Source organism: Lutra lutra, chromosome 13 (genome assembly GCF_902655055.1).
Source record: "Lutra lutra chromosome 13, mLutLut1.2, whole genome shotgun sequence".
Lineage (NCBI taxonomy): Eukaryota > Metazoa > Chordata > Mammalia > Carnivora > Mustelidae > Lutra > Lutra lutra.
The window spans coordinates 42,460,379-42,482,538 of NC_062290.1; the positions used below are offsets into that span (position 1 = coordinate 42,460,379).

Consider the following 22,160-nt stretch of genomic DNA (forward strand, 5'->3'; position numbering starts at 1 on the left):
ATTAAAGTAACAGAAAGATCCTCCCAAATGACTGAAAGTTTATGTTATACAGTGCTTAACTGTAAAACTTTCTTCAGAATTCACTTTATGTACTTGATAAAACTAGAAAAATAGTGGTTTCTCCCAACTGGTATAATTGCACTTGAGTTATTTGTGGTCTTTGCTGACTGAACCAGAGGTCATTATGATTCTTACTTGTCTCATAATGATAAAATGTTTGACCACACTCTCTAACTTCTTACCACTCTCAAACCTACTGTCCTATATATGTATATATAGAGGAGCCAGAATATATTGTATCTGGCAGTACTTTTCAAGCTGTAATTTATCTTCTTATAAGAATATATTTAGTAATACTCTATTATTTTCAAATTTGATTACTTCTCAATGATAAATTAACATTTAATTTGTAGTGATGAGTAGCATTTAAGGATGTCATCTTACTAAAAACTTAATGTATTAACTGACTGTGTATTTTTTTAGCATTCTAAATTCAAAGATACGTTCATTATTTAAAAGTAGAGAAATATAATTTATGTGTGTCTATTATTGTCTAATAGACAATTTGTTGGAAATATAATTACCTAGCGCTTTTAAGATGTATGGAATTCATGAATGAACCATATTTATAATGATTTATAATAACCATATCTATAATGATTTATAATAAACCATATTTATAATAATCAAATTTATTATAGAATATAGCTTTGTAAATCACTTAAAAATACCCAAAAAACAAACCATGGTCACATCAAATCCATATATGCTAGAAACCTGAAATTTGATTTGTAGGAAAAGAGATATCTTTGGTCACATCTTTTTTGTACTTGGTGAGACCTTTGATAGGAGAAATCAGTTATGTTGTGTATATGGCATATCTTTATATACAGTTAATGTTGCCTTGAAATCCAATTGTTTGTTCATATTCCCAGCTACAGGGAAAAAAATCTTGGGTTGCAGCTACCTTGAAGAAAGGACTTTGACATCAGAGAAAAACCATCATCAGTGTGAAATACAGACGTTGTGCCTTATCCTTTCTTTTTCTTTTTTTTTTTTTGAAAGATTTTATTTATTTATTTGACAGACAGAGATCACAAGTAGGCAGAGAGGCAGGTGTGGGGGTGGGGAAGCAGGCTCCTCACCAAGCAGAGAACCCGATGCGGGACTCGATCTCAGGACCCTGGGATCATGACCTGAGCTGAAGGCAGAGGCTTTAAAACCCACTGAGCCACCCAGGCGCCCCTGCCTTATCCTTTCATTATGAGAATGGCAAAATGTGTATTTTAAATATAATCAAGACTGACTGCAATAGGACAATTATAATCATACAGTTCTTCAGTTGCAGTTTATCTTTCAATTTTTGTGTCATACGGAAAGAAAGATGTCTTTAGAATTGGCCGAGAGCCACTGTAGATTTACTTTTGCTTGATGGCTTTTTCCCCTTCAAATTTAGTAGTTAATTATTTTGATTAATGTTTCTGGAAATTTCTATTTTTATAGTGGTTTCAGAATTATCAGTTACTTCTCAATCTTGAAGTGAAAATTTAGGAAAGGCTAAATTGATTGTTGGGCTAATTCTCTTTTCTATGAAGTTTGGGTGAGAATGAATGGGTGCTATGAAATGGCCCAGAGAGTTACTCTGAGCTCTCAGGGAGGTGCTGCCCACTGGTCCTCATGCAGGTGTTTTTCTGGCCAACTCGGACTGTCCAGAGGCATTTCGCCAATTTGGAGAAACTGGGTGTAGTACAAAAGAGGATCTAGACTCTTTCATGGTAAAAATGGTTGTGGTTACATTCAGACTCTTCAGTCCAGTTTATTGCACATAACCAAATAGTATAGCTATCTATGTATCTTAAGCACACGTGTTTTCAAGGTTTGCAGTAGTTATTCTAGAATAAAGTTGACTCTACCTGCTGAATTAAATTTTAATATTAACTTGTGACACAATGATCTAATAAAAAGATATTGTTTTCGTGAAGACGTTATTTCTTTTTTTCTTTTTAATGATTTATTTATTTATTTTAGAGAGAGCAAGGGAGAGAGTGTGGTGGGGAGGGGTAGAGGAAGAGGGAGAGAGTGTTAAGCAGACTGCACCCTGAGTGTGGAGCCCAGCGCAGGGCTCGATCTTACGACCCTGAGATCATGACCTGAGCTGAAACCCAGAGTCAGACGCTTAACTGACTGCACCGCTCCACCCATGTGCCCCCAGACATTATTTCCTTTCTTGCATTTTAAAGAACTTAAACATTTGGAGAACTTAAGCGTTTGGGTTTTTGGTTTGTTTTTTTTTTTTTTTTTTTGGAAAAGCAATTACGTTTTATTGATATTTGTCAATTATTTAGAATTTGAGTATAGCTGACACACGATGTTACATTAGTTTCAGGTGTACGACATAGTGATTTGACAAGTCTATATATACTGCCATACTCACCACTGGTGTAGCTACCATCTGTCACCATACATTGCTATTACAGCATTATTGACTATATTCCCTATATGCTGTGCCTTTTATTCCTGTGACTTTTCATTCCATAACTGGAAGCCTGTATCCCTTCAACTCTTGCCACTTTTATTGAACGTGGTACTAGAAGTCCTAGCCACAGTGATCAGGCATGAAAAACAGAGGCATCCATATTGGTTGAAGTTAAAAGAGGTTAAACTATCACTATTTGCAAATGACATGAACATAGAAAATCCTCAAAACTCTAACAAAAAAACTACTAGAATAAATGAATTCCCTAAAGTTGTAGGATACAAAATTAATACCCAGAAATCAGTTGCATTTCTATACACTAATAATGAAGTAGCAAAAAGAGAAATTAAAAAAAAGAACACTATTTACACTTGCACCAAAAAGAATAAAATACCTTGGAGTAAACTTAAGCAAGGAGGTAAAAGACCTGTACTCTGAAAACTAATAAAACACTTATGAAAGAAGCTGAAGGTGATGCAAACAATTGGAAAGGTATTTCATTCTCATGGATTGGAAGAATTGATACTATTAAAATGTCCATATTACCTAAAGCAATCTAAAGATCCAATGCAATCCCTATCAAAATACCAACAACATTTTCCACAAAACTAGAGCAAATAAAACTGAAATTTGTATGGAACCACTAAAGACCCTGAATAGTGGAAGGAATCTTGAGAAAGAAAAATAAAGCTGGAGGTGTCACAGTTCCAGATTTCAAGATATATTTGTTAATCTTTAAACTTGATACATTACCTTCAATTTTTCAAATCCTGAAATTATATTATACAAAGCAGTTTGATGGGATATTACTTTTTAAATCCCATTTGGGACCAATACTAGTATTTAATAAAGAAGGCCAGTCATCTTTTTTTCTTAAAGATTTTATTTATCCATTTGAGAGAGAGAGTGAGAGAGAGCATGAGGGGGGAGAAGGTGAGAAGGAGAAGCAGACTTCCCATGGAGCTGGGACCTTGATGCAGGACTCAGTCCTGGGACTCCGGGATCATGACTTGAGCCGAAGGCGGTGGCTTCACCAACTGAGCTACCCAGGCACCCCAAGGCCAGTTATTTTCATCTAAAAACATACCTCATTTCAAAGAAACAGATATTTTATTTTAATTATATGTGAGTATATGTATGTATATATTATGGCTTTTTAAATGTAGGTCAGAAGTTAACCTTTTACTAAGAAATTTGTTAGGCTAATTTCAGGTTATTGGGGTCAAGAAAAATAACAAGAGAAAACAAGATCACAATTTTCCATGAGGTGCATTTTTTAATATACACACTTCTTTAGTTGAATTCTCAACTGTTTTGAAAAAACCAGAACTATTGAACTTTAAAAGAAAATCACCATTTTAACCATTTTAAAGGGTACAATTCAGTAGCTTCCAATGCATTTACAGTGTTATGCCACCATCACAACTATGTGTTCAGAATATTTTCTTCACCTCAAAGAGAAACCCAGAAGCCTTTAAGCAGTCCCTCCTATACCCTCTTACTCCATTCTGTGCGTTGTCTTTATACTCTCTCAGCAACATTCTTTGATGGACAAAAGTTTTTTAACTTTGATGAAGTCCATTTTTTTTCTTTTGTTGATCATGATTTTGGTTTTAGATCTAAGAATACATCGCCAAATCCCCAGTCATGAAAAAATCCCCTATGTTTTCTCTAAAGAGTTCTCTAGTATTAACTCTTACATTTATGTTTTGGTCCATATTGAGTTAATTTTTGTATATGATATAATTCAGAGACTGAATTTCATTCTTTTACAGGACTATCCAGTTATCTCAGCACCATTAATTTATCTTCCCAAAGATTTTATTTATTTATTTGAGAGAGAGAGAAAGCCCATGCACAAGCAGGGCATGGGAGTTGGGAAGGAGCAGAGGGAGAAGCAGACTCCCTGATGAGCAAGGAGCCTGATGCAGGGGTTGCTCCCAGGACACTGAGATCACGACCTAAGCCCAAGTCAGATGCTCAACCAGCTGATCCACCCAGGCGCCCCATCCCAGCACCATTTATTAAAAAGACTTTTCTTTCTCCCATTCGGTACCTGTGTTGAAAATCTATTGCCTATGGATGTTTGGTTTTGTTTATGGACTCTCAGTCCTGTTTCATTGATCTATATGTTGTCTATCCTCATATCAGTACCACACTCTTTTGATCACTATAGCTTTGTAGTAAATTTTGAAATTAAGAATTTTAAGTCTTCCAACTTTGGGGGTTTTTTTCAAGTTTTTTTTGGACTTTTCTGGATTCCTTATAATTACATATGAATTTTAGGATCAATTACATATGATTTTAAGGTATGAAGGAGGCAATTAGAATTTTGATAGTATTTCCGTCTTAATATTAAGTGTTGTAATCCATGACATAGAACATCATTCCATTTATTTAGATTTTCTCTGATTTTTTTCAACAACTTTTGTAGTTTTCAGTGTACGAGTTTTATTCCAGAGTATTTTAATCTTTGTGATGCTGTTATACATGAAATTATTTTCTTTTTAAAGATTTTTTTAAAAAATTTATTTGACAGAGAGAGAGATCACAAGTAGGCAGAGAGGCAGGCAGAGAGAGAGAGGGGGAAGCAGGCTCCCTGCAGAGCAGAGAGCCCAATACGGGACTCGATCCCAGGACCCTGAGATCATGACCTGAGCCAAAGGCAGAGGTTTAACCCACTGAACCACCTAGGCACCCCTGAAACTATTTTCTTAATTTCATTTCTTGGTTCTTAATTTCTAGAATTTAGAAATATGACTGATTTTTATATGTTGCTTTTGTGTCCTGCAACTTTGCCGAATTTTTTAGCTCCAATAATTTCTTTTGAGGATTCTTTAAGATTTCCTATATATAAGATCATATCATCTGCAAATAAAGATAGTTTTACTTCTTTCTTTCTGATTTGGATGCCTTTTTTTTTTTTTTTTTTTTTTTTTTGGTTTTTGGTTTTCTTTTTTATTTTTTTGTCTAATTGCCTAGCTAGTGCTTCTAGTCCTGGCAATGAGATGAGAACAGATATCCTTACATTCTTCCTAATCTTAGGGGGAAAGCTTTTGGTCTTGCACCATTAAATATGATGTTAGGAACTTGTCCTTTATCAGACTAAGTTCTTTCTGTTCGTAGTTTTTTTAATTTTTCTTATCATGAAAGGTTATTGGGTTTTGTCAAATGCTCTTTCTATATCATATGAAATGATCTTTTTTCTCAGTTTTCATACTACTAATGTTGTGTACTACATAAATTCATTTATGTATGTTCGGCTATCCTTGCATTCCTGTTATACATACCACACATGGTTATCATGTATAATTGCTTGAATATGTTGCTAGATTCAGTTTGCTAGTATTTTTTTTTTTTCTTTTTTGAGGATTTGTTGTCTGTGTTCATATGCGATATTGGTCTACAGTTTTCTTGTGATGTCTTTGTCTGGCTTTGGTATCAGAGTAATACTGACCTCATAGAATGAGTTAGGAAGGGTCCCTTCCACTTTATTTTTTGGGGGGAGGAGGCATTTGAGAAGTATTTGTGTTAATTCTGTAAATATTTGATAAAATTTACCAGTGAAGCTATCTGGTCCCGGGATTTTCTTTGTTGGAAGTTTTCTGCCTTTTTTTTTTTTTTTTAAGATTTTATTTATTTATTTGAACAGAGAGAGATCACAAGTAGCCAGAGAAGCAGGCAGAGAGAGAGGGGGAAGCAGGCTCCCCACTGTGCAGAGAGCCTGATGCGGGGCTTAATCCCAGGACCCTGAGATCATGACCTGAGCCAAAGGCAGAGGCTTAACCCATTGAGCCATCCAGGTGCCCCGTTTTCTGCTTATTTATTAATTCTTTTTCCTTGTAATAGATTTATTCATATTTTCTGCTGCCTTTTAAGTCCATTTTGGTGGTTTATATGTTTCTAGGAATTTGTTTAGTTCATCTAGGTCACCTAATTTGTTGATATACATTGTTCAATTCCTTAGTATTGTTTTTATTTCTGTAAGGTCAGTAGTAGAGTCTTCACATTTATTTCTTATTGTGGTAGTTAATTAATCTTATTTTTCTTGGAAAGTCTATTTAAGGTTTGTCAGTGTTGTCGATCATTCCAAGGAACCAAATTTGGTTTTCTCAATATGCTCTGTTATTTTCCTATTCTCTATTATCTCTGCTTCAATCTTTATTATTTTCTTTCTTTTGTTTGCTTTGGGCATAGTTTGTTCTTCTTTTTCTATGTCCCTCAGGTAGAAGTTTAGATTATTGATTTGAGATCTTTCTTCTTTTTTAATGTAGGCATTTGCAGCTAAAAATTTCTGTGTGAGCACTACTTTCACAGAAGACTGTGTTTTGGTATATTATGTTTTTGTTTTCATCTGTCTCAAAGTATTTTCTAATATCCTTGTGATTTCATCTTTGATCTATTCACTGTTTAAGCGTGTGTTGTTTTATTTTCAAAATATTTGGGGATTTTCTAAATATCTTTTGCTTTGGCATTCTAATAAAATTCTGTAGGATTTGAATAGCTACCTTGTTTGATTTCAGTTCTTTTAAGTTTAAAGTTTGCAGTATGGTCCAGAATATGGTCTGTCTTGGTGAATGTTACTGGTACATTTGAAAAGAACGTGTATTCTGCAGTCATTGTGTAGAATATTCTATAGATGTCTAGTATGTTGATTTACACTGTTGTTCAACTCTTCTAGTTCCTGGGGTATCTTTTGTGTAGTTCTACCCATTAATGAAGTGTGATTTTGAAGTCTTCAACTATTATTGTTGAACTATTTCTCTGTTCAATTGTGTCAGAATTTTCTTTGAAATTATATAGGAAAAAAAGAGTTACAATCAAAACTACATTATTACTGGTTTTATTTATACTTGTGCAGTTCCCCTTGCCGGTGATCTTTATTTCTTCATGCGAATTTGAGTTACTGTTTATTGTTCTTTCATTTCAGGCTGAAGGACTCCCCTAGGACATTTCTCTTAGGGCAAGACTAGGGGTAGTGAATACCCTCAGCTTTTGTTTATCTTGGAGTGGCTTAATTCCCCCCCCCCCCTTTTTAAAAGATTTTATTTATTTATTTTAGAGATAGAGACGAGACAGAGTGAGTGAGGGGAGGAGCAGAGGCAGAAGCACAAGCAGACTGCATGCTGAGGCAGGGCCTGATGCGGGACTTGATCACACAATGCTGGGATCATGACCTGAGCTGAAATCAAGAGTTGGACGCTTATCCGACTGAGCCACCCAGGCACCCCTTTCTTTCATTTTTTTTTAAATTTAAATTTTATTATTATTTTTTTAAACATATAATATATTTTTATCCCCAGGGGTACAGGTCTGTGAATCGCCAGGTTTACACATTTCACAGCACTCACCATAGCACATACCCTCCCCAATGTCCATAACCCCACCCCCCTCTCCCAACCCTCCTCCCCCCATCAACCCTCAGTTTGTTTTGTGACATTAAGAGTCACTTATGGTTTGTCTCCCTCCCAATCCCATCTTGTTTCATTTACTCTTCTCCTACCCCTTAACCCCCCATGTTGCATCTTCTCTCCCTCATATCAGGGAGATCATATGATAGTTGTCTTTCTCCGATTGACTTATTTCGCTAAGCATGATACCCTCTAGTTCCATCCACGTCATTGCAAATGGCAAGATTTCATTTCTTTTGATGGCTGCATAGTATTCCATTGTGTATATATACCACATCTTCTTTATCCATTCATCTGTTGATGGACATCTAGGTTCTTTCCATAGTTTGGCTATTGTAGACATTGCTGCTATAAACATTCGGGTGCACGTGCCCCTTCGAATCACTACATTTGTATCTTTAGGATAAATACCCAGCAGTGCAATTGCTGGGTCATAGGGTAGTTCTATTTTCAACATTTTGAGGAACCTCCATGCTGTTTTCCAGAGTGGTTGCACCAACTTGCATTCCCACCAACAGTGTAGGAGGGTTCCCCTTTCTCCGCATCCTCGCCAGCATCTGTCATTTCCTGACTTGTTCATTTTAGCCATTCTGACTGGTGTGAGGTGATATCTCATTGTGGTTTTGATTTGTATTTCCCTGATGCCGAGTGATATGGAGCACTTTTTCATGTGTCTGTTGGCCATCTGGATGTCTTCTTTGCAGAAATGTCTGTTCATGTCCTCTGCCCATTTCTTGATTGGATTATTTGTTTTTTGGGTGTTGAGTTTGCTAAGTTCTTTATAGATTTTGGACACTAGCCCTCTATCTGATATGTCGTTTGCAAATATCTTCTCCCATTCTGTCAGTTGTCTTTTGGTTTTGTTAACTGTTTCCTTTGCTGTGCAAAAGCTTTTGATCTTGATAAAATCCCAATAGTTCATTTTTGCCCTTGCTTCCCTTGCCTTTGGCGATGTTCCTAGGAAGATGTTGCTGCGGCTGAGGTCGAAGAGGTTGCTGCCTGTGTTCTCCTCGAGGATTTTGATGGATTCCTTTCTCACATTGAGATCCTTCATCCATTTTGAGTCTATTTTCGTGTGTGGTGTAAGGAAATGATCCAATTTCATTTTTCTGCATGTGGCTGTCCAATTTTCCCAACACCATTTATTGAAGAGGCTGTCTTTGTTCCATTGGACATTCTTTCCTGCTTTGTCGAAGATGAGTTGACCATAGAGTTGAGGGTCTATTTTTGGGCTCTCTATTCTGTTCCATTGATCTATGTGTCTGTTTTTGTGCCAGTACCATGCTGTCTTGATGATGATAGCTTTGTAATAGAGCTTGAAGTCCGGAATTGTGATGCCACCAACTTTGGCTTTCTTTTTCAATATTCCTTTGGCTATTCGAGGTCTTTTCTGGTTCCATATAAATTTTAGGATTATTTGTTCCATTTCTATGAAAAAAATGGATGGTACTTTGATAGGAATTGCATTAAATGTGTAGATTGCTTTAGGTAACATAGACATTTTCACAATATTTATTCTTCCAATCCAGGAGCATGGAACATTTTTCCATTTCTTTGTGTCTTCCTCAATTTCTTTCATGAGTACTTTATAGTTTTCTGAGTATAGATTCTTAGTCTCTTTGGTTAGGTTTATTCCTAGGTATCTTATGGTTTTGGGTGCAATTGTAAATGGGATTGACTCCTTAATGTCTCTTTCTTCTGTCTTGTTGTTGGTGTAGAGAAATGCAACTGATTTCTGTGCATTGATTTTATATCCTGACACTTTACTGAATTCCTGTACAAGTTCTAGCAGTTTTGGAGTGGAGTCTTTTGGGTTTTCCACATATAGTATCATATCATCTGTGAAGAGTGATAGTTTGACTTCTTCTTTGCCGATATGGATGCCTTTAATTTCCTTTTGTTGTCTGATTGCTGAGGCTAGGACTTCTAGTACTATGTTGAATAGCAGTGGTGATAATGAACATCCCTGCCGTGTTCCTGACCTTAGCGGAAAAGCTTTCAGTTTTTCTCCATTGAGAATGATATTTGCGGTGGGTTTTTCCTAGATGGCTTTGATAAGATTGAGGTATGTGCCCTCTATCCCTACACTTTGAAGAGTTTTGATCAGGAAGGGATGCTGTACTTTGTCAAATGCTTTTTCAGCATCTATGGAGAGTATCATATGGTTCTTGTTCTTTCTTTTATTAATGTGTTGTATCACATTGATTGATTTGCGGATGTTGAACCAACCTTGCAGCCCTGGAATAAATCCCACTTGGTCGTGGTGAATAATCCTTTTAATGTACTGTTGAATCCTATTGGCTAGTATTTTGGTTAGAATTTTTGCATCTGTGTTCATCAAGGATATTGGTCTATAGTTCTCTTTTTTGATGGGATCCTTGTCTGGTTTTGGGATCAAGGTGATGCTGGCCTCATAAAATGAGTTTGGAAGTTTTCCTTCCATTTCCATTTTTTGGAACAGTTTCAGGAGAATAGGAATTAGTTCTTCTTTAAATGTTTGGTAGAATTCCCCTGGGAAGCCATCTGGCCCTGGGCTTTTGTTTGTTTGGATTTGTGATGTCATTTGTGATGACTGTTTCAATCTCCTTACTGGTTATGGGTCTGTTCAGGCTTTCTATTTCTTCCTGGTTCAGTTGTGGTAGTTTATATGTCTCTAGGAATGCACCCATTTCTTCCAGATTGTCAAATTTGTTGGCGTAGAGTTGCTCATAGTATGTTCTTATAATTGTCTGTACTTCTTTGGTGTTAGTTGTGATCTCTCCTCTTTCATTCATGATTTTATTTATTTGGGTCCTTTCTCTTTTCTTTTTGATAAGTCTGGCCAGGGGTTTATCAATCTTATTAATTCTTTCAAAGAACCAGCTCCTAGTTTCGTTGATTTGTTCTATTGTTTTTTTGGTTTCTATTTCATTGATTTCTGCTCTGATTTTTATGATTTCTCTTCTCCTGCTGGGTTTAGGGTTTCTTTCTTGTTCTTTCTCCAGCTCCTTTAGGTGTAGGGTTAGGTTGTGTACCTGAGACCTTTCTTGTTTCTTGAGAAAGGCTTGTACTGCTATATATTTTCCTCTCAGGACTGCCTTTGTTGTGTCCCACAGATTTTGAACTGTTATGTTTTCATTATCATTTGTTTCCATGAATTTTTTCAATTCTTTTCATTTTTGAAGAATATTTTTGTTGGATATAAAATTTTTGGTTGACAGTTTTTTTCCCCTTTAAGCACTTTGAATGTCAACCTCAATATTTCTATTTGGTTCCTTTTTATGCTGCCTATCTCTTTTTATATTTTCTGTTTTGGAGGATACCATTCTCATGGTTTCCTTTGGTTATTTGTACACAGTTTCCTTTAACACTTTAAGCATATTTAAAATAATTGATTTAGCGTCATTGTGTGGTGAATCCAATGTTCAGGCTTCCTGAGTTCCTATTAGTTTCTGTCTTCTTATGGGCTATACTTTCTTATCTTTTTGCATACTTTGTAGCTTTTTGTTGAAAAGTGAATATTTTGCATAGTGCAATGTGCGAACTCTGGAAATCAGATTCTCCTCCATCCCTGGTGTTGTTTGTTACTGCTTATTCTAATGGTTATTGTTTGTTCAGTGACTTTTCTGAACTAATTTTTTCAGTTTGTTGACATACAGTATTATATGGAGTTTCAGATATATTACATAGCGATTTGACAATTCTGTACATGATTCAGTGCTCACCATGATAAGTGGTCACTGTCATATTATTACAATATTATTGACCATATTTCCTATACTATACTTTTCATTTCCATGTAAAGTCTGTATTCTTTGTCAAGTATGGCCACTGAAATCTCTCTTCTGTTAACTTCATCTTCTGCTAGTGTTTCAACCGAGATTTCCTTAAATGCTGAGATTCAGGTGCTTTTTCCTTGATTAAGTTTTTGCTTGGTTGTTGTAAACTTTCAGTTAGTTTCTAGAGTTCTGAAAATGTTGATTCTGACAAATTTTGTCAGGGTAGCCACTGTTTTTTTAAAAAAGATTTTATTTATTTACTTGAGAGAGAGAGAGAGAGCAGGGGAGAGAGCACAAGCTGGGTGGGGGAAGCTGAGAGAGAGGGAGAAGCAGGCCCCCCACTGAGCAGGGAGCTGGACTTGGGGCTCAATCCCAGGAATCCGAGATCATGACCTGAGGCAAGAGCAGACGCTAAACTGACTGAGCCACCCAGCTGCCCAAGGGTATTCCCTTTTTGTGTGTGTGGAGCGACTGACTTTTGGAGTTCATTATTTCACCATTTTTGCTAACATCATTCCCTAAAGTCGTATACTTTTATTTGCCTAATAAATATACCAGTGGGTTTCTAATATTACTGATAATATAGACTCTTAGGATTGATTTTTTTCTTTAAATTAAGAGACTCTCCAAACATGCTTTAGTATATCTATTGTGAGAAAAGGAGGAAAAGTACAAGAATTATATTAGAATATAATTCTATATTCTATAGAATTATATTAGAATATAGAATTAGCCTTGAGGGTAAGGTAATGACTGGATGTATAGGATAATATCCTAATTATTTAGCATTAGGTATGAGAAAATTAAGTGTTTCTTGGGTGCTAACCAAATTTTTAACAGATGTCTTGATTTATTATAGCTGGAGGTAAACATAAGTAAATTTGGGTAAAATTGGAATGTAGAGAAGAGTGAACTTTTTTGGTAGTCATTCTGAGGCTGTTAGAGACTCCTTGAGTCCTATATGTTTGGAAGGATTAACGATAGTGTTTCCTATGTATGATTGTAGTGTACTATGAACTTTAAAGGTACCTCTGAACATTTAGGGAGAAGTCTTAACTGGCTTTTCAGTAAAATGTCTAAAAGATAAAACAGGAAGTCAGAATCCAGAAGCTTCAAAAGACTTCAGAGGACCTTGCGTCTATAAACCCTGTAAATGTATCAGGCTGACTGATACTGGACAATAGCTAGGAAGTCACAGGAGTTTTTGCTGATATCCTTTGAGATTCATTTCTACCATAAAGTTACTTAAAATCTCTTACCCAATATTTAATAAGAACATTTGAGTTCTACAAAAGTTTTAAAAGTGTATGTTATGTGCCAGGAGCTGTACCAGTCTTTGGAGAATCAACTAACCAACCACAAAAAACCCCACTAATATATATATATATATATATATATATATATATATATATATGAAGAGAGAGAGAGAAAGAGAGACCATAGTCTGTGTGTGTATGTGTGTGTGTCTGTGTGTGTGTCTGTGTGTCTATGTGTATGTATGTATGTATGTATACCTATATCTACATTGATATCTATCTATCTTTCCTTTCTCTCAAGGCAGAGGCACAGATAATTCCAGTATACCATGGTAAATAAGCATCCATTAGATGCAGTTTCACACCCATGTAGATGGACTTACTCATCTAGGAGGCATACTCAGAAATCCCACGGGTTGTCTGAAGGTTTCTTAGAATCAATGCCTGGATGGGGCTTTGAAGTGTGAAGAAAGGTGGGAAAGGCATTCCAGTAGAGAGGATAGTGTGTGTGAGGAACTGCATGGAAGTGTGAATATCCAGACATCTTCAGTTCAGCAGGAAGTGCAAGGAGAGTACAAGAGAGGAGACTGAATGAGGTACTTGGAAGCCAAGTCATCGAAGTTGTTTTTCTTTTTTGGCCATTCCAAGACCCTTGGATTTTTATCATGGTGGCAGTGGGAGGACTAGGGTTTAAGCTTGGCACTGATATGGTCAGATTTCCTTACTGAATCTGGGCTCTGGAGGGCATATTTGCAGACTGGATATCGTGAGTAATGAAGGTGGTTTTATGACCCATGGTTCTGTAGACTTGATGGAAACAGGAGAAAGTCAGACCACGGTAGTGATGATAGGTGGTGTTAGAAGAAAGGATGTGAAACTCATTTAGTAAAATGGTGAATGAGGATGAAAAAGGCAGGGGAGGATGCCTCCCAGGATGAGCAGTGTGATTGGCTGATGGATGTTGGAAATACAAGAAGAGGAGCAGGCTTTTTTTTTTTTTTTTTTGGTAGGGAGAAGAAGGGAGACAGTGATGTGTTTTGTTTTGGAAATACCCAAGTTTGAAGAAAGGTGGGATGATCAGCAAGATATGTGAGTCTGGACCTAAGGGAAAAAGTCAGGTTAAAGATAAAGGTTTGAGATTGATTAACGTAATACTCTGGCAAAGAAAGAAGACAGTATAGCAATTGATAGGAGAAACAAGACATTATAGATAAATGGGAAGCTAGCAAATGCATTTTCAGAGATTAATTATGCCACTTGAGTTTGGAGTCCTTGAGGGATGGAATTCTATCTCCTTAATTTTTATATCCTCAGCATCTATCACAGTGCCTGGTACCCAGTAGGCACTTAAGGAATGTTTGTTGAATGAGTCAAATTCTACCATCACCTAGTCCCTAAACAAAGCTGAAGCCATCTCTATTTCAGTGGAGGTCTTGCTGATATTGCTTTATTTGATTGCTAAAAATAGCATGTGTATTTATTTTGCCTAATCAAGAGCTAGAGGAGATAGCCTAAATTTGATTATAAGAATGTCTCTAGGAAAGAGGGGTGCGCTAGCAAGGAATTTACAGGGTGTGATAGTTCTGTTGCAACCTGTTTTTAGCTGGTTCGACTCTTAAGAAGTAGAAAGATGAGAACTTCTTTTGTAAGAGTGGACTGTGGAATGGATTAGAGTCCAACAGAATCTGATAGTTGAAGACACTATCTTGCCAAATCTTTAAATGTGATTTTATAATGTTAAAGATGGCTAACCCAAATATTTGATTATACAGTTATCTTTTGATTTTTAGTTTTCAGTGAATTTATAAGGAATGGATACACCACAGAACAGCTTTTAATTTATAGAGCTGACAGTCTTTTAAAAGTCAAAATATGATTTAATGCCTCCCGAAACCCAATTTTCAGTGACTCGTTAATGACTCTTTAAATGTTACTTGTGGTCTTGGAACTGCTCCACATTCATAGTTTCTGGATCCCGGTTCTGAAGATCAGCTGTGCAGGACATTACAGGTGTTAGCCCAGCTGGCTTGCTGATGACAACTCTGTCCGTATAGCTGTCTTGTGTGTCATCATTCATATTGTTCAGTGTCATTCTGACCTAGCCAAGCTAAAAATGGTACTCCAGCTCAAGAGGGATTTAAAAACCTTGACGAATGAAAGATAAGATGCTACAGAATGTCATGTACATGTGCTTAACAGGTTTTAGCCTAAACACATCTAAATGGCTAATTTCAGTTGTGCCCTGGCCTTTATCCTTTGCAATAATTTACCCTAGGAAAAAAAATATTTCTGTGTGGAGGACTGTTAACAATGCATAAACATATTTTTCTACGCTCAAGTATGGGTTTGGTGTTTGTTTAAATAGCTCAAGGTCACAGTAATCTGTTTGTGGGGTACGTTCTACGGTGTATAACCTACACCGGAGATTTATCATGCTGCCCAGTGCCTTTAGAAGATGTCCGTGATCAAATCACCCTCTCCTCCAGCATGATAATTTGATTGGAGGGCTCAGTTTTTTAGATCCTTATTGGGATGTAGCCAGCTTGCTAATTTGATTCATGAGATCCATTTTCTAAGTCCATAACTGGGATGTAACTATTAATGCATGGGGTGGTGGCGGTGGTGGATTTGCCCTCTTTTCCTGGGTGACAGCAGCCAGCAGTCCTTGGAGCTTTCTGGCTCAGCTCCAGAGTTGGAGGTTAAGTTAAAGAACCTGCCAGCAAGAGAAGGCTAGTTTCTTACTTCCTTCTTTTCCAATGATGAGTGCCTGTGTTTGCTGCAACGTCCATGGAGTATCCGCTTCTGCTGAGCGCCAGGGTCTCCTTCCCATGGGTGTGGGGCACAGCCGGAACTGCTGCATGTATCTTGGGACGTCATAGCCTGGGAATCTTCCGTGTGAGATGATGACAGTGTATAAGGATGGTTGCTGCACAGGTAACTTGTCTGTCAGTGTAACAGTGTGTGTGTGTGTGTGGGGGGGGGGGGGGGGGGGGCTATGGGAGAAAGAAAACACAAGTGAAGGAGAATGCCCACAGGTCCAGGGAAACTCCTGAGGAAAGGAAGGATGTTTGAATAATAGTCCCCATTACTTCTCACAAAACTACTTTTATGCAACTTACACATTTTTGCTAAGATTGCCAGACAAGGGACCAAGGCAAGTTAAAAAAAATATAGTGTTGTTGTTTAGGTAGGGAAATGGAAGAATTACCAAAATCCTAAGCAATTTCCCCAACTGTTAACTGTCCATTATAAATATTAAGAGGCATTAGGAATTAGTGCTAAGAGCACTGGACTCAGCATCCTCGTTTTAAGGATGTTTCTGTTTCACTGTTTCACAAGGTGGATGGCGGATTCAAGGGAGGTAGTATGAAGAGTACTTTGAAAAGCAAAAAGTACTTTTGGAAGTACCAATGGTACCATTAATGGAAGTATTACTCTCTGTCTATTTCATTATCAGATAGTTAAGGAAAAGGTAACAGACAGATGAAGATGTCCACTCAGATGTAACTATTCGATCCTTGAATGTCATTTCCATTGTGTTGGCAAGCTTAAAGCCCTCCTTCTCTCAGTAGGCACATACCAGAATCCTGGAGTTGCTAATGATCTTTTTTTTTTTTAATCATATTCTCTCTTTTTCCTGCCTTGTAGAATTTGGGAGTTTGGAATGACATTCTTATTCGATCACATACTTCTATGATATATAACCTCTCTGTATGCACTGTGGTTTTCTTGCTAGCAGTGTGCTTACAGAGTTAACTCTGGCTGATGCTCTTCTCTGTTTACAAAAGGCTTTCCCGTATGCCTATTCTACTTGTTTAACCAAATTTTATGTTGATTAGGTATGAGAGGATGTGCCAGGAAAGTTAGACCCAGTCATGTTGCATACTAGACTACATAAAACTTGAAAGTTTATCAGGAGATAGTACACTTATTTATCAGGAGATAGTACACTTACACTTGAGAAAAAGAAGCCAGAAAGTGCCTGTGGAATGCAACCCTGTGTTACTGATAGAAGGTTCACCCGCTAGAAATTGTTGAGATATTCTCTGGTGAGATGTGGTTATTTAAAAAACTTGACAGCTGGTGAAAAATACTGTCTTTCCTTCTGTACCTTTAAGGCAGAAGATGGCTAACATTTTCTGTAAAGGGTCAGACAGTAAATATTTTAGGCTTTGTGGACCGTATGGTCTCTGTCTCAACTATTCAACTCTGTCATGGTGGCAGGAAGACAGCTAAAGACAATAGGTAAATGAATGGGTGTCATGTGTTCCAATAAAACTTTATTTACAATAACAGGCGGTGGGCTGGATTTGGTTCCTGGGCTGTAGCGTGCCAAGGACATGCTGCTTTCTAGTGCAGAGGTTGAAAAATAGTGTGTAGTCTGCACTAGTGTAGGAAGACAAAGAGAGAAGGGAAAGCCTTAAGGAATCAGTGGAGGTGGAAGGAAGGGCAGAGGAGGGCGTGGGACAGAGGAAGGTAGGGAAGTGGAAACAAAGTAGAACATGAACACAGGATGGTAAGAAAGGAGGTCACAGGAAACACTGTAGACCATGATCTCTTCTTGATGACACTGTCTGTGGTCAGAATGTTTATTTTGAAGCAATGGATGCCATACTAGATTGGAGTAAGTAAAATTTTAACCAGCTCAAGGGTATGATGTGAAATACTAATTATCACTTACTTTCCCCAGATTTAAGATTCAGGCACTATGTGTATCTTTTTATGTGGTAAGCATACCTGAATTTCTATCTACAACCCTACTACTTCTTCCTTAGTGTCCTGGTGGTAAAAACACAGCTAGTACCACATTTTGTGTGTGTATGTGTGTGTGTGTCTTTTCATTTGGAACATTAGGTCTGAAGGGATTTATAGCTGTGCGTGATACGACACGCAGGTTCATGTTTTGAGAGTTGAACAGTTTTTCCAAAAATGACTAATGTAATCTCAGAGTTGATCTGTCCACCAGGAATAGCTATTTTTGTGTTATGGTGGGAGTACAGAAAATTAGAAAACAGATTGGAGGCTTGTGAGTAAAGGCCAAGCAGAGGAATAGGAACACGGGTCTTCTGAATCACTTCAGTCTGGAACTCGAGTGTGAGGATAAAATAAATAGATATTTCATACCGTGTTTTGACTTCTTAGAAAGTTTCATTTATTTTTCTCTCTCCACCTCTTGTTTCTTTTGTGTCTTATGGCATATCTGTTAGAAATATGTGCTTTCTGAAAGTATGTAATAGGGAAGGGAGAAAGCAAACTACTTTCCTAAACATCAGAATTTCAGAGTATAGTAATGGAGGTATGTTTTCTTTATTCTTTGTCCAAATATTATGAAATTGAACAGTTATATAGAACTTTGTAAAAATGTATGCAATTTGGCAAATGAGATTTATATTGTGAAATTGTATGAAAAAATTCGTTATAGGTTAAGTATGGACTGTTACCCATTTTGAAATAGAAAAACATTATTATATACATGTTATCATTCATAGCTATAAATACAGTGAAACGGGTATAGAATCTTAATTGAAGGATGAATAATGATGCGCTATAACAGAATTAAAGACTGACTTTTGAAATCATAATTTTAGTTCGAAATTTGAAATTGTCATTTAATGTACAGACAGGTGACAATGGTGGTTTTCATCTTACTTAGTTCACACACTAAAATCTGTATTTTCAAAGGTGAGCCTCCTTCTTCTGTTAGGGAAAAAAGTGATTTTATTATTCTAATATTGTTACTTCAGAATTCTTTTGACAGTAAAGATGTTTATTTTAGATTCTCGCATTTGAAAGGAATCGTTTTATATCCAATGGACAGTGTTTCCCCGAGGAAATCTCACTTACCTCTGTTCTGATTTTGGTTACTTTGTTCTCAGGCTGCCTGTTCTATGTTTTTCATAAACAAATTGAATGCAGTACGGGGTGAATCTTTTTTCTTACTGCTCTGGGTTGAATCTCTTTCCCATTTATCCTGTTCACCCTCTGAAATTCAGGCTTGCTTTCTGCGCTCTTCTGAACAGTCTCATCTTTCACCCTTCATGTTTTTTCTGTTCCCTGTCACCTTCCCTTCCTGCTTCTTTGCTGCTGGTTGTAATTTTACTTGTCCTCTGTCACTGTTTTGTCTTCTCTCAATGTGCTGCTTTCACTCCCTGTACCCCTGACGATAAAAAAAATTCCTAGCTGATCCTTTTTTTTTTTTTTAAAGATTTTATTTATTTGTCAGAGAGAGAGGGAGAGAGATCAAGCACAGGCGGACAGAATGGCAGGCAGAGGCAGAGGGAGAAGCAGGCTCCCCGCCAAGCAAGGAGCCCGATGTGGGACTCGATCCCAGGACGCTGGGATCATGACCTGAGTCGAAGGCAGCTGCTTAACCAACTGAGCCACCCAGGCGTCCCCCTAGCTGATCCTTTTTTAAGGGTGAGAGAAAACTTCTAGAAATATTTGGAGAACATTTTGGATGCCTTCTCTCAAAGTTCTGGCTTAATTTACTCTTAAGTCAACTCTTAAAATGTAGTAGAAATATTTGTGATATTATGTCTGTTATGTAGCACTCTCTCTTGATGGCACTGCCCAATCTCAACACCTTTACAATTAAATGAAAGTATTAACACATGCATATTCAAATAAAGTTGTAATTATGATGCCCATTATTCGGTTTAGCAAAACAACTGGATTTTGAGTTTTCCCCTCCTATTTAATATAAAGAACAATTTAATGTGGCAAATTAAATAATGTTGTAGTGAGAATGTTAATTTGATAAGAAGTCCCAGGTTTAACTGCCAAATGCCCCAGCTTCCTGTTGTTCAGTGAGTTTATTTAGAGACTATAAAATGTGGCTTACTGTTCCTGTATTTCAGGCTTCACAGTTGAAGTCTGGTGCCTGATAATCATCGGGTTCAAGGACCTCCAGAGCTGGGAGCTGTGTTGTGGATTATGCCTCCATTGCTTATGGTCCTCCCTCCCCCTTTGCCCATATTAGCAATCTGCTTTTGTACTTTGACTTCCAGGATTTCCCTAGTGAATTTTGTCACAGAAAAAAGAGAATCATCAATATCGCAGTTAAACTTGACTTTCAAAGCTAATAGTATCTCATTTGGGGGCTCAAATTTAATAAATTTTCTTTGATTCTGGGTGAGTTTTTAAACATCAAACAATGAATTGGCCAGGGTGCAGTAAAATATTTAGATCTATTGACTATGGTTCAGAAGGGTAGAAGGCAAAAACACTAGTGGTTTGATGTTGATAAATTCTCAGTACCTTAATCCACATTAATGTTTTCTTTTATCTGAGTGTGCATTGGTGACCACAAAAAGCAGGAGAAGGTATCCATACATATAAAATATAAAACCTAAAGCAAATGTATTTGTAAAATAGGATTTATTTTGTTATGTTAAGTAAGTTAAAAGCATTCTCATCCTGACTGAGGACTCTGGAGAATGTTTGTTAGAGATAAAGAAACGTTCTGAATTGGGACTCCGGTGTGCATACAGTACTCACACCATTATAAAAATTGCATTATGGTGTATGTTTTATAGCATACATTTGACATTCACTTATTGACAGAGCTACTTCTGCTCAACTTGGGAGTATAAAGATTTTTATAAGCGTAGATTAGCATGAACAATTAAAGATGGCATCAAATGTTTGTGTGTGTTTGCTGGTTTAAGGAAACTGTATGCAGTGTGATAGTTCATTCATAAAATAAGAAATAATTCAAACAGGTTTTGGAAGCTTCCCAAGTCGAATAGAAAAGCAAAGGAGAGGTTTCCTATCTTATATTGTTGCCAAGTTACATTTGAAGTTGCTCAGGGAAAAGTGGGGATATAGACAAATATGTTTGAGCAATTAGTGCTATTTTTTATAGTTCTCCCATTCTTGACCGTTACTACTTCAGCAAAAACACTTTTGACCCTGTGGCTTTAAGCTAGTTGCATAATATTTATCCAATATATGGTAGCAAAGAGATACATTTTTAAAACAAAGTCAGGCATAAGGAAAGTTAGAAAATATACCTAAATATGAAATCTACTATCGTTAAACTATATAATTAAAAACGAAAGCTCACCGATCTTAGTAAAACTAGGCTGTGAAAATCTTAGAGCTCTAAGTTTGGAAATTAAAGATGAAAACAGATCTGTTTCTGAGCATTTTCTTTTTATCTACGTGTAGTATATGGGGGCATAGTTTCTCTTTTGTCCAGAAGGTGGCAGTGTAATATCAACTGCCTGTGATCCCTATACTGGCTAGAGAATTGGTATTTCTCCCGTATCTGTGATATGTTTGTATTGTTACCTTTCCGAATACTTAAAATATAGTACAAATACCACTGCTTTTATTCGTTATCTTATTTTGAAGTTGCGTGACTGAGTTGGTTTTTATGTATTTAATCGTTAAGACTCAAGTTTAGTCAGAAGGAAATGGGCAAATAAACCTCTGCCTGGTATATTTTTAAGTCTCCTTGTGTGTTGAGTCTATTTGTTTTTATTCCAGGGTACATATTATTGAAGTTTTCTTTTCAAAGACTAGCACCTAATAACTATCTTGTCTAATATATATCAGTTAATACCAGTTAAATGAAACATGCTATTAAGAAAGTGACAGTAATTAGGAGATCGCTGTTTGTTTTTGATTTTGTGGGTATTTTTTTTCCTTCTTTCTTTTTTTCTTTTGAGGGTGGAACAGTGAAAAAATAATTCAAAACCTCTTGATCAGAAGAGCTCCAGTGACTCTTCTTCCCTCCCTCATTTCAAGCAGGAGGATGCTTTTTCTTCTTAACATTCTCCCCCAGCACTCTGAATTAGAGATTTATTTGCAACGAAAAATCAATTAGTCCTAAATTTATTCATGGATTTCAGGTCCAGCGATCAATGCAAGTCCACTCAGTGGGCTCAAGGGGACCCAGTTCATCCCAGTTAATGTGTCTGAAGGGGAATTACCATTGATGCTGTTTTTTTCCCTTTAGGTCAGAGATCAGATCTCGCTGTCACGGACTGCGGCAAGTAGGAATGACTTCACCCTGCAGCTACCCAGACTGCACCTGGAGACCTTTGCGATGGAGGGGCTCAAGGGCGGGCCAGAGGTGGTAGCATGCCAGGTTAGAGTCTAAATAACATTGTTTGCTCCTGAGACGTGTGGAAAAATAAATTGCACTAACTGGAGAGAATGAAAGCCTCCAAGTATTGTGAATAACCCAAAGGAGATGCAAATAATTTCTCTTAATTTTTCTTCCACCGTGGAACACTATTTCTCAAATAATTGT

At 36.9% G+C, this 22,160-nt stretch overlaps 1 protein-coding gene across 7 annotated transcripts in view; it reads left to right on the plus strand.

Moving 5' to 3' along the window:
- The window catches only part of CCDC171 (coiled-coil domain containing 171), a 303,028-nt gene that overhangs the window by 209,609 nt on the left and 71,259 nt on the right, over positions 1-22,160 (plus strand). For all 7 annotated transcript variants that reach the window (XR_007122375.1, XM_047700701.1, XM_047700703.1 and 4 more), the window contains one exon: positions 21,864-21,995. Coding sequence is in view for 6 of the 7 variants with exons in the window: in XM_047700701.1 (XP_047556657.1) it covers positions 21,864-21,995 (132 nt within the window). In the remaining variant the exon portion in view is untranslated. The remainder of the gene's footprint in view (positions 1-21,863; positions 21,996-22,160) is intronic.